The following is a 13,102-nucleotide window of genomic DNA, read 5'->3' as shown; positions in this document are numbered from 1 at the left end:
TGGTATAACGATCACACACGCACTTTAAAACAGACCGCTCGGAAATTAGAACGTAAATGGCGTCAAACCAAATTGTTAGTATTTAAAATAGCATGGAAGGAGAGCATCCTGAACTATAGAAAAGCTCTTAGTGTAGCTAGATCAACATATCTCTCCACTCTTATAGAAAATAACAAAAATAATCCTAGATTCTTATTTAATGCTGTAGCCAAATTAACCAGAAATAAGACCACTGCAGAAATCTCCACAACAACATTGTGTAATAGTGAGGACTTCATGAACTTTTTAAATAATAAAATTGTAAATATCAGGCAGAAAATTGAGGCCTCGAAACTGGACAATCTAATTGATGCAGATGTTAATCTAGCCATGTCAGATCAGAACCTAGAATACTTTACTCCCCTTGAAGAGAATGAACTAATTTCACTCATCTCTTCTGCAAATTCATCAACCTGTATATTAGATCCTGTACCGACACATTTTCTTAAACAGATAGTACCAGCAATAACAGAACCCCTGTTGAGAATAATTAATTCTTCACTCAGCATTGGTTATGTTCCAAAATCTTTTAAATTAGCAGTTATTAAACCGATTATTAAGAAACCTGACCTCGACCCCTGTCAGCTGTCCAGTTACAGACCAATATCAAACCTCCCCTTTATCTCTAAGATTCTGGAAAAGATAGTAGCGGAGCAGCTATGCTCATATATACATAGGAATGGCATACATGAACTGTATCAGTCAGGATTTAGGCCTCATCACAGTACAGAGACAGCACTCGTTAAAGTAGTAAATGACATCCTATTGGCCTCTGATCAGGGTTGTGTAACTATGCTTGTATTACTCGACCTCAGTGCAGCTTTTGACACCATTGATCATAGTATTCTTCTTCACAGATAAGAAAATGTAGTAGGAATTAAGGGTACAGCCCTCTCCTGGCTCAGATCCTATTTGACCGATCAGTATCAGTTTGTAGACTTAAATGGTGATTGTTCTGCACGCTCTCTAGTGGAGTTTGGTGTTCCACAGGGTTCAGTTTTAGGCCCACTGCTTTTTTCTCTTTACATGCTTCCTCTGGGCAACATAATCCGTAAACATGGTTTTCATTGTTATGCTGATGACACACAGTTATATGTCTCAGCAAAACCTGATGAGATAAACCAGCTTAGTTAAGTTGAGCAATGTGTGCAGGACATAAGAAATTGAATGCTAATTAACTTCCTTCTGCTTAATCCAGATAAGACAGAAGTTCTAGTCATAGGACCGCATACAGCTAGGAGTAAGATTCTAGATCACTCAAGTGCAACAGTAAAAGACCTCAGTGTGATTATAGATTCCAGCCTTTCATTTGAAGCTCATGTAGATAATATTACCAGGATAGCATTCTTTCACCTCAGAAATATTGCCAAGATAAGAAATATATTGTCGCTAAACGATGCAGAAAAACTAGGTCATGCTTTTATCACCTCTAGGTTGGACTATTGTAACGCCTTACTGTCTGGTTGTTCAACTAGGTGCATTAACAAGCTTCAGCTAGACCAGAATGCACCAGCGAGAGTCCTCACTAGAACCAGAAGATACGAGCACATCACACCTATCTTATCTTTACTTCATTGGCTCCCTGTAAAATTTTGCATTGATTTAAAAATACTACTCTTGACGTATAAAGCATTAAATGGTCTCGCGCCCCAGTATCTGAGCGAACTGCTAGTGTCTTACGATCCGCCACGCCTACTTCGATCAAAGGATGCAGGCTGCTTATCAGTACCGCGTATTATGAAAACTACAGCTGGGGGTGGAGCTGTGACCAGACCTAACTGTTATCTCTTCTCTTCTGCTCTCTCTCCAGCTCTTTCTCTCCCCCTATCTCCCCCTTTCACTCTTTCTCTCTCTCTGTCGAGCTACACATGTCGTTCCTGAGCTGCCAGTGATCCAGACTCCCTCTGCCCTCCGGACCTGTCTGACCCATCCTGGTGCCCCGCTTCTGGTTGGAGATCTCGTCACATGGATGCCCCGTGTGTCTCTTTGGGATGCGTCTCGTGTCTGGGGATGATTCTCTCTACCTAGAAGATGGTTCTGGCCTCGACTGGTGTTGGCAACTGTTTCTCTGATCACTTGACAGTTTGATAGTTCATACAAGTCTGCCTGAGTTTTCAATAACTAACTGGACTCCATATAAACCAACTGTTATGCTGAACTGCCTGCCAACTAACACACAGTATGAGTGCAGATCAATTCCTGCTCTTTGTTTCACCCAGATGAGGATGGGTTCCCTGTTGAGTCTGGTTCCTCTCAAGGTTTCTTCCTATTACCATCTCAGGGAGTTTTTATTTCCCACTGTCGCCCTCGGCTTGCTCACCAGGGACAAACTGACCATTTTGATTCATACACATTTAAATTCCATACAAACTTAAATAATTCTTTTGATTGTGTAAAGCTGCTTTGGGACAATTACAATTGTTAAAAGCGCTATACAAATAAAATTGAATTAAATTGAATATATGGTTCTTTAATGTATTTGCATTGTACTAAAATGCTTTTTTTTCAATTGCCATATACAGTATCCCAAATCACTATGGCTGTTAAAAAATACAACAAAAAAACAACAACACATTTTTCTCTTTGTTTATGAGGTGTTAGTGCAGTACTGTATATAGGCCCATGACAGCCTAAGCTTTTATCCTTAATGCTTTCCCCCCCTCACGTTACTTTTATACTTCAAGTAGTTTTGAAACCAGTACTTTTACACTTTTACTTGATTAAAAAGCTTGAGTTGATACTTCAACTTTTAAAGAAGTCTTTTTAATGCCTAGTATCTATACTTCTACCCAAGTAATGAATGTAAATACTTTTGACACCACTGAACATTTCCGGGACCTTGGTTAAACCTTCCACTACTGTTAAAAATCTGGGTATAACTTTTGACTCCCATCTTTCTTCTCTACCTCACATTTCTTCACTTACTAAATCTGCCTTCTATCACCTCCGTAATATAGCTCGTTTACGGCCCTTTTTAGACATCAAGGATGCTGAGACACTGGTTCACGCTTTCATTACTTCTCGACTTGACCACTGTAATTCTCTTTTCTATGGTCTACCAAATACAACATTAAATAAGCTTTAATACATTCAGAACTCTGCTGCTAGGGTCCTCACTTATTCAAAGAAATCCTCACACATCACTCCAATCCTACACAAACTACAGTGGCTACCTGTTCGCTTCTGCATTCAATACAAGATTCTCCTTATCCCCTTCAAAGCACTCCATGGTCTTGCCCCCCCATATATTTCGGATCTTATTCATACTTACTCCCCTGTTCACACACTCCGATCTGCAGATGATGGTCTACTGTTGATTTCTCGCCATAGACTAGCATCATTTGGAGGACGAGCATTTAGTATTTCTGCCCCTACACTCTGGAACTCTATTCCCAAACACATCTGTGATTTGTCTACCACAGGGGTCACTACATCCCCTGGACCTCACTACTGCTGATTTATATACTATATATATATAAAACTTAAATTATATGTGAGATTGTGTGTGTGTGTGTGTGTTTGTACAAGTGGCTGTCGCAGGCGTGTCACAGGTGATGTATCGTTAGCGGAAACAGCTACTGAAACCCCGGATCAAACACGTCTACAGACAGACAGAGAGGTGTGGGCGGAGCCATAAGTACCCAGTATTTATATTTACAAAATGACACACATTTCAAAGACAGATAAAAAACATTTATTGTATAATTATTTTACTCAAATGCTTTAATTATTATTTTTTTATTCAATACAGAAATAAATTTGCATTTCAGTTAGAAAAATACAGTTTGCTCTGGGATTCACTCCACACTTTCGCTTCAGATCCTCCTACATTTCTGCTGGCTTTAAAAATCATCTGACAAGAAAATAGAAATATATAAAATAGAATTTTATCAAATTGTTCATTCATTAAATTCACAGAGTGAATCACTGGAGTCACAGCGCCTGGGAAGAAACCCAACTTTGGGTCCAGCGACTACATTAAACAATTATTTCATCTCATGTGATCAATTTTAACTTGATTCTATAAAAATTTTTTGAATTGTACATTTCAGACAGATTTCAACCGAACAAACTCCAGTGATTAATAAAGTAGAAATATGATCTAATAAACTCTTAATAACAGACAGAAATAAAGAAAAAATGAAATATACTGGAAAGTGCAAATATGCATCGTCATACACACACACACACACACACACACACACACAGAGACACAGACTTCCATTTGGGATACAGGACTGGGGTCCACAGTGTGTGACAGACAGAAAGATATTTTACTGATCCCAAAGAAAACTTCAAAAGTTTACACTGCTGAAGGATTTGTGCAAGGTGTGTGGATTGTGTAGCGTGTGTATATGGTATGTGGAGTGTGTGTGTAAGGTGTGGAGTGTGAAGGATGTATGTAGGGTGTGTGTAGGGTGTGTGGGGTGTGTGTAGGGCGTGTCCTTCAGAGAGGGCGTGTCTTATTAGCCTGTCTGTGACTAGGAGTAATTCTGCATAAAATTTAGTGATGGGGTCATGTGATCTGTTCTCATCACACACATCGTGTTGCTACAGAGCATAACATATCACTACATACCTTTTACAGACCACACACACACACACACACACACACACACACACAGTAAAAAAAGCTCAGAACATCAGCTGGTCACATGGCAGATGAGATTTGTGTTGCAGTTCTAATGGCAGTGTGTTTCACCTGTAAAGTCCGAATCCTTTCTGTATGTTTAAGAAGAGGCGAAGCTCCTCCCACCGCGTGCGTTCATCAGCCCCCCAGAGCTCAGGGCTCGAGTACAGCAGGGGAACACAAGCTCACCTTTTATTTCTGACCCTCAGAGTGCAAAAGTAAAAAAAGTGCCCTAGAGAATGAGCAGCTCAGTAAGACTAGGGATCAGGGGGAGGGTTCAGAGCACAGGGGGGCATTCAGAGGAGCATTCAGGGGGGCATTCAGGGGGGCATTCAGGGGGGCATCCAGGGGGGCATTTAGGGGGGCATCCAGGGGACGGTGTCCTTCTCTCTCCGTTGCACAGCACACGCAGGCTTTAACATTCCAGCAAGGCACTTAGTTCAGCTTCAGGTTTAACAGCTTGCAAGTTTACACACCCCGACACTGACACTACCTGACACACACACACACACACACACACACACGACTCGGGAAGGAGAAACCTCTCTCTTGTAAACATCTGCATAAGAACATTCACACACGGACTGATCCAGATTATTAAATCCCGATCCTGAAGATCCAGATGTTATAAAATATCCATAAATCTTCTTCTAGAGTTTGTTAGCTCCACCCACATCCTAAACCCCGCCTCTGTCTCAAACCGGCCCACAGCTGTTTCACCTGCAGATGTTGTAAAGCTGAGGTTCTCACAGCGCAGGCAGGTTCCTGTTAAACCGTTCCAGAACCGTCATGTTGACGTTCTCGAACCTCCACTGCTGACTCGGAGACGTCGCGTCACACGAGCTCATGAAGACACGATTCCCCGCGGAGTCGCTGTCCATACAGCTGTTACTGACCGGGTGGAACAGGGTGAGGTCCTATACACACACACACACACACACACACACACACACGTACACAAAGAAGAAAGATTGAGGACAGTAACTTTTAGTGTGTGTGTGTGTGTGTGTGTGTGTGTGTGTGTGTTGTACCTTCCTGTATCTCCACAGCTGGTTGCCCTTCATGCCGTGACAGTCGTACAGTGTGACGGGGCTGCTGTGTGAAACAGCGTCGAAACACACTTTCTTAGTGTGTAGAGGATCACCGAGCCTGACGTCCTCCCTCCACCCGAATGTAAACACCTACACACACACACACACACTTTATCATTCTGCCTGATAACAGGAAGTGTACATAGAGGGGACAGGAAGTGGAGCTGTAACCTGTGCGTGATTCCACTGCGCGTCCCCGCGACCTTTCACACACCGCTCCAGTCTGAGGGGAGATCCGGACGACAAGTGTTTAGTCTCAACACACAGCCCACTGCCAACGTTACGCAGCTGTAACACACACACACACACACACACACACACAACATGCTGACTTGCTGCTATATGAGATGTGTGTGCCTATAGAGTGGTATATGTGTATGTGTGTGTGTGAGTGTGTATAGTCTGTAGTGTATAGTGTGTGGAGTGTACCTCCCCCCAGGCACCAGCAGGGGGCTCCACAGCAGGGTAGTAGTGCTCCAAGTCCCAGGCCACCTCGGTCATGAACCACCGGAAGCTCTTACAGCCGAGTCGGAGGCGGAGCTCCTTCTGCGCACTCACATCTCCCACAGACAGGGGGCGATAGTCCGGCCGCCGCTGATAAATGAACTCCGCGTACTCGTCCATCCACACCTCGGCCACTCGCTTCAGGTTCTACAGAGGGGCGGGGGGTTAGAGTGTGAAGGGTCACTGCAGGTCAACTTTTCACAGATGTTTATTGTATTTATTAGATTATAAACTCAGCGGAGGTGACGAGGCTTCTGTGCCCATTCACTACCTCTACCATGAGGTTACTGTACACCAGCACACAGACAGATTTCATTTAAAGTTTTATTAACAATATTATACCTTATTATATACCGAGGACGATTACTGCCATTACTGGAATAGTTTACTGTAAATACAATAATACAGAACCACTGTGTGTGTGTGTGTGTGTGTGTGTGTGTGTGTAAGACCTGCCACAGTTCCATGGTGCCCTTACATATGACTAAACACAACACACTTGAGTTATGTGACTGTTAAAGCTATAGACTTTTAGACCTGATAAACACCGTAACTCTCTGATGGTGAACAGGGAGGAGTCCTGTCTTATCTACACTGGGTCAGTGTTCACTCACAGAGAACGTGCCGGAAGCTCCGACCGCTAAAGGCTCAACACAATGGAGCTCATTAACACCAAGCTAATTAATATTCCACACACACACACACACACACACACACACAGGAAGTGAGTACAGAGAAAGAGACAGCAATAATTTAAAAAAATCAGCTTTAAAAAACAGAGATCTGTTATCAGTCCCACTGTGGGGTGAGACAGCAGGAGAGATGAGACAGACATGAGACAGCAGGAGAGATGAGACAGACGTGAGAAAGCAGGAGAGATGAGACAGACGTGAGAAAGCAGGAGAGATGAGACAGACGTGAGACAGCAGGAGAGATGAGACAGACGTGAGACAGCAGGGAAGATGAGACAGACGTGAGACAGCAGGAGAGATGAGACAGACGTGAGACAGCAGGGGAGATGAGACAGACGTGAGACAGCAGGGAAGATGAGACAGACATGAGACAGGAGTGAAGGTGAGACAGCAGCAGGAAAGAAAGAAGAGAGTGAGACAGTGAGATATGAGCAAAAAGCCAGAGAGACTGTTGACTCTCTGTCCCTCTCTCTCTCTCACACACACACACACACACACACGTCCTAAATGTAGTGTATACACTCACCCTTGCTAGACTCACTCCTCCAGGCACTTTGTAGGGGACGTACTTCCTGTAAATATGGCCGACCCGAGAGCAGGGAATGTCCTCCATACGACCTCCACACATCCACACCTACACACACACACACACACACACACACACCCTTTACTCAGATTTAGTATGTGTTTTAAGTGTGTGTGTGTGTGTGTGTGAGTGTATATAAACAGCAGTTCACAGAAACACATAACTGACAGGAATATCAGCACAGAAACAGGAAGTGAAAAAAGTAAACAATTAGCATCAGCGTTAGCGTTAGCATACCTTAAAAGAAATCTCGTACTGCTCGCCCCCCCAGATCTCCAGTCCTGTATCGTATCCTCCTATTTCCCAAAACCACTTCCTGTCTACTGCGAACAGACCACCGGCCATCACTGGAGACCTAACACACACACACACACACACACACACACACACACACAAGTAATTAACTAAACATGACATCATAATAATAACATGGTTGGACAGTTATAAGGTATCGATGTCTCTCTCTCACACACACACACACACACACACTGTGTCCTGCAGTACACTACTGAGGACGCTCACCCTCACCGCAGTGCATTGTGGGAATTATAGATTTCAGACAGGAGCAGTGTGTTGTGGTGATGACGTTACTGTGATATATAACATAACACGAATGCTATACACTGTAAAGCCTTTGTTCAGGAGTCAGAGTCTAACTAAATCGCCATGGCAACCACAGGGGAGACAGACGACATGGCAACACTGAACACTAGCATTGAGCGGAAGGCCACGCCCACCTTTAGGAACACACAGGAAATCACAGTACGCTTTGTGTAGACGTCTGAGTGATGTAGTGATACTGTCCATCTATCCGTCTGTCCACCTATCCGTCTACTTATACACCATAAGTCTACCTGTCTGTCTGTTACAGGACAACTAGAAAATCTTGCACTGTGTGTGTGTGTGTGTGTGTGTGTGTGATTCTCACTCGAACGGCTGGCTGGGGTCGGCGCTCTGTAGCGCGGGGGGGATGGGGATGCGCTTGTAGAACATCTCCCAGTCGAACGCCCCCCTCATGGCGTCTCCTGCCTGAGTCTCGTAGCCGAAGTTATCGTGATCGATCACGTCAATCATCGGGCACACGATCGTCTTACGGTTCTGAGCGATCCGGTCTGCACACAGCAGGACCGGGTCAATCACACACACACACACACACATATATATATACAGTGTGAAATGAAAGTGTAGTATGTATGTGTGTGTGTGTGTTACCCAGCAGCGGGGGCAGCCAATTGACGTTAGCCTCACAGTGCGAGTCGAGGAAGGTGATGACCTGTCCCGTAGCGAGCGACGCCCCCAGCAGCCTGGTCCGGATCAGACCCTCGCGCTTCTGAGCTCGAACCACACGGACCTTCTGCAGCCGCGACATGTACTTCTCCAGCGGCGCCTTCAGGTGCTCTGACCCGCGACATCACACAGGTCAAAGGTCAGAGAGGTTTGGTACTGTAAGATGCATCAGTCTCAGAGGTGTGTGTGTGTGTTTGTGCGCGCGCACCTCGGTCGCTGAAGTCGTCTACGAGGATGATCTCATGGATGAGCTGCGGGGGCGAGCGGTTCAGGACGCTGTGCACGGTGCGCAGTAACGAGCTCCAGCCCTCGTTATGGAACGGAATAATTATGCTAGTGTTGGGGAGACTCTCCAAATACTGCTTGTGTTTACAGCTACACACACACACACACACACACACACACACATATTAATCTCACTGCTCTAGGGCAAAACTGAAACATAGACATAAATGCTAATAACAGTCAGTGAAGTAAGTGTGTGTGTGTGTGTGTGTGTGTGTGTCTTAATGTCCCAGTATGAAGTAGGTGTGTCTCAAAGTGAATTGGGTGTAAAACACAGTGAGGCGGGGCGTATCACATCAAAGTGGGCGTGTCTCTGTGTGAAGTGGGCGTGTCCCTCACTTTGGGTGTCGGATGTCAGGCAGTGATCTGTTGAGGGAGATTCTGTCACTGACGTAAATGTTAAAGCCGTTCTCTCGGTACGCCTGATCCACTTGGTCAGCGTCAGTCAGCGGGAACGCTTTACCCTGCTCTCCGTTTCCTGTCAAACACACACACACACACAATACTTTATATATACAGTACACTGTACACAAAGATTAACATTCTGCAACATTATAAATATCAGAGACGTTCCTACATCACAGACAACAACGACTCACATTAAAGCTTTAAACTGAAACAAAGTGACTTTCTGACCACCTGTCTGTCTGTCTGACCACTTGTCTGTCTGTCTGTGTGTGTGTGGTGTGTGGTGTGTGTTACCTGTTTGTGCTGCATCTCTCCTTATAGCTTCATAGTTGTGCCAGTCTATCCTCCTCTGGCTGTTCACGCTGTCTACAGGTTTCAGCTTTCTGGGTACTCTCTACACACACACACACACACACACACACACACACACACACACACACACAGTAATGAGCATAATGAGCAGGATAAGAGTTCAGTTCCCTCCAAACTGCTGCAGTCATTCTAAATCCTGTGTGTATACAGGATTGTTAAAATTCACGTCAGCCTGAACGCAGTGTGTGTGTGTGTGTGTGTGTGTGTGTGTGTGTGTGTGTGTGTGTGGACACTCAGTCACAGGTGCTCCATACATCTCTATCGTGCTTCTGATGGACACACACTGGTACCAATGTTATTGCCAGATGGGTTGGATCTGAGTTTCTCATGTTTATATCTCATGGGGTCGAGGACAAAACGCTCGTTACATGAACCTTCATCAGGAAGATCAACAGCTCATCACAGGTCCACCAGCAAAGCCACGCCTAAGGACTCCGCCTACTCTGTCCGCACCGCCTCGTCTCGTCTCGTCACCTAACGAGTCTAACAGGATAGAAGTCCGGCTGACTCGACTCGACTCTCAGATAACACACCTATTAAGTGCTGAGGTGTTTTCCGTTAGAGGAGGCGACTCGTCCTGCCCTTATCACACGTGCGCGCACACACACACACACACACACACACACACACTGGTCTCTACAGGATTAAAGTTTTGTCACATTAGGTGTCACACCCAACAAGGCTCCACTACAGCTATAGTGTAAATTAATTAAACAATGAAAGAAAAGTCGTTAAGCACGTTATCACAGGGACCCCCCCCCCCTTCTCAATAATAATAATAATAATAAGTTAATGAGCTATAGATCAGACTGGAGATCAGAACTTTACTGCTCAGGTGTGAAACTTCAGGAACATCAGACACACAGAGCGACCAGGTGTGTGTGTGTGTGTTAGAGGATGACGTGGAGGGAGAGAGGTACACTCACACACACTCTCTCTCACACACTCTCTCTCTCACACACACTCAGACACTCTCTTACACACACTCATACACACTCTCTCTCACACACACACACTCTCTCTCTCTCACTCACACTTACTCTCTCTCTTACACACACACACACTCTCTCTCTCACACACACACACACACTCTCTCACACACACACACACTCTCTCACACACACACACACTCTCTCACACACACACACACTCTCTCACACACACACACACTCTCTCACACACACACACACTCTCTCTCTCACACACTCTCTCTCTCACACACTCTCTCTCTCACACACACTCAGACACTCTCTTACACACACTCATACACACTCTCTCTCACACACACACTCTCTCTCTCTCACTCACACTTACTCTCTCTCTTACACACACACACACTCTCTCTCTCACACACACACTCTCTCTCTCACACACACACACACACTCTCTCACACACACACTCTCTCACACACACACACACACACACACTCTCTCTCACACACACACACACTCTCTCACACACACACACACTCTCTCTCACACACACACACACACTCTCTCTCTCTCTCTCTCACTCTCACACACACACTCACTCTCTCTCTCTCTCTCACAGTGTGTGTTCTGACCTGTGTGTCCGCGGGGTCCCCGGTGTTCCTCAGGGCGCCGCTGTGGAGGAAGAGCAGCGCGGCGATCAGCAGAAACACAACCTGCAGTAACCGCTTCTCTCTCCGCCTCATACTGACACACACACACACACACACACACACACTACAGAGTTTATTAACACACAACTCGAACTTCCTCTCACACTTTCTCACTCTCTCACACACACACACACACACACTCACTTTCTCACACACACACACACACACACACTCTCTCTCTCTCACACACACACTTCCGCCTCACAGCGGAGCGGACCATCTGAGTGTGTGTGTGGGGGGGGGTTGGCGCGGGCTCACACACACACACTCCGCCTCATTACCATGTTATAAAGTGAAGTTTCCACAGTTATAATGTTCACACACACACACACACACACACACAGAGCTGAGATTAAAGTTAAACTCTTGAGGAGAGCGCTAACAACCCCCCCTCCCCCCCCTCCCCCCCCGGCCGATGGAACAGGCGGGAAAGTTCTGACTGACTGACTGACTGAGCGCTAACAGGCTAACAGGCTAACGGCTTTACCGTTAAACATCCGCTCGGATTAATAACTGTAACGTCACAGGATCACAGTAAACACACGGCCTCAGTGACGGAATATTTTACACTTTGATTCATTAATTTAATGTCAGTTTGTAATTACATTTTTAATAAATAAATATGATATAAATGATATACATTAGAACTGTCTTTAATACGCAGATGTTCTCGAACATTTCTGAGGATTTCCGAAAGGTGTAGATAGTCACGTGACACATGTTGGCGCAAGGCCCCTAACCCCGCCCCTGCTCCACGGTGGCCACGCCCCGAGGTTTTACATTTTAAAAATGATAAATTTAAATTCAAATTCAAATTTTATTTGTCACATACACAGTCATACACAGTACGAAATGTAGTGAAATGCTTATACAACTGCCGGTGACCCTAAAAGAGAATTAAAGTTTACAAATAAGAAATAAATATGAATAAAAGAAATACAATAGAAAATTAAATAGAAAATTTAAATTAAACTAGGAAAAATAGAACTAAAAATAAAAATAGAAATGTGATGTACATAAAATAGAAATATACTGTACAAATTGAAATATACTGTACTGGGTGTGCAAATATGCATAGAACAAAGTGTCTTTGTGCAAAGTTATTAAAGTGTGTTTGTGCAATGGTCCTGGATGTAAACGTAAACATGTAGTGTAGATATGATATTTCTCTGAAACCTTTCTATTCTTCTATCTTTCTATCTCTCCCTACTTCTCTTTTTTCAGATCACATTCACAGAAGCATTTTACTGAATATCACACTGTGTGTGGTCATGTGTGTGTGTGACAAATAAAAACTGAGTTTGGATAAAACTCTACTGTACTGTATAATATATAGAGTTGTATAACATAATCTCTACTCTACTCTACTGTACTGTATAAAAGCATGTGTGTATATACTGTGTGTGTGTCGATCTAACACTCCCTCACACTCAGTAGTGTTTAACAATCATTTACAGACCTGCTTATACATTATTTATTAATCAATTATGATATATTTCTTCTTGCACGATGATAAGAGCCGCAGCACATTATTCCCATTCATCTCTCCGTACACTAGAGAGTAA

The 13,102-nt window shown here is 44.3% G+C and overlaps 1 protein-coding gene across 1 annotated transcript; it reads right to left on the bottom strand.

Moving 5' to 3' along the window:
- Positions 1-3,718: 3,718 nt before the first annotated feature.
- Positions 3,719-11,679, bottom strand: galnt10 (UDP-N-acetyl-alpha-D-galactosamine:polypeptide N-acetylgalactosaminyltransferase 10 (GalNAc-T10)). The gene is made up of 12 exons (XM_053479192.1): positions 11,460-11,679; positions 9,817-9,916; positions 9,454-9,592; positions 9,038-9,204; positions 8,755-8,940; positions 8,471-8,654; positions 7,780-7,897; positions 7,483-7,590; positions 6,190-6,411; positions 5,932-6,048; positions 5,701-5,850; positions 3,719-5,586 (listed from the first exon to the last, which is right to left on the bottom strand). The coding sequence occupies exons 1-12, from the start codon at positions 11,568-11,570 to the stop codon at positions 5,416-5,418; spliced, it is 1,773 nt and encodes a 590-aa protein (XP_053335167.1). The 5' UTR covers positions 11,571-11,679; the 3' UTR covers positions 3,719-5,415.
- Positions 11,680-13,102: the final 1,423 nt, after the last annotated feature.

Source organism: Clarias gariepinus, chromosome 19 (genome assembly GCF_024256425.1).
Source record: "Clarias gariepinus isolate MV-2021 ecotype Netherlands chromosome 19, CGAR_prim_01v2, whole genome shotgun sequence".
Classification (NCBI taxonomy): Eukaryota; Metazoa; Chordata; class Actinopteri; order Siluriformes; family Clariidae; genus Clarias; species Clarias gariepinus.
The sequence above is the reverse complement of the archived record's forward strand: the minus strand, read 5'-3'. Positions and strand labels throughout refer to the sequence as shown.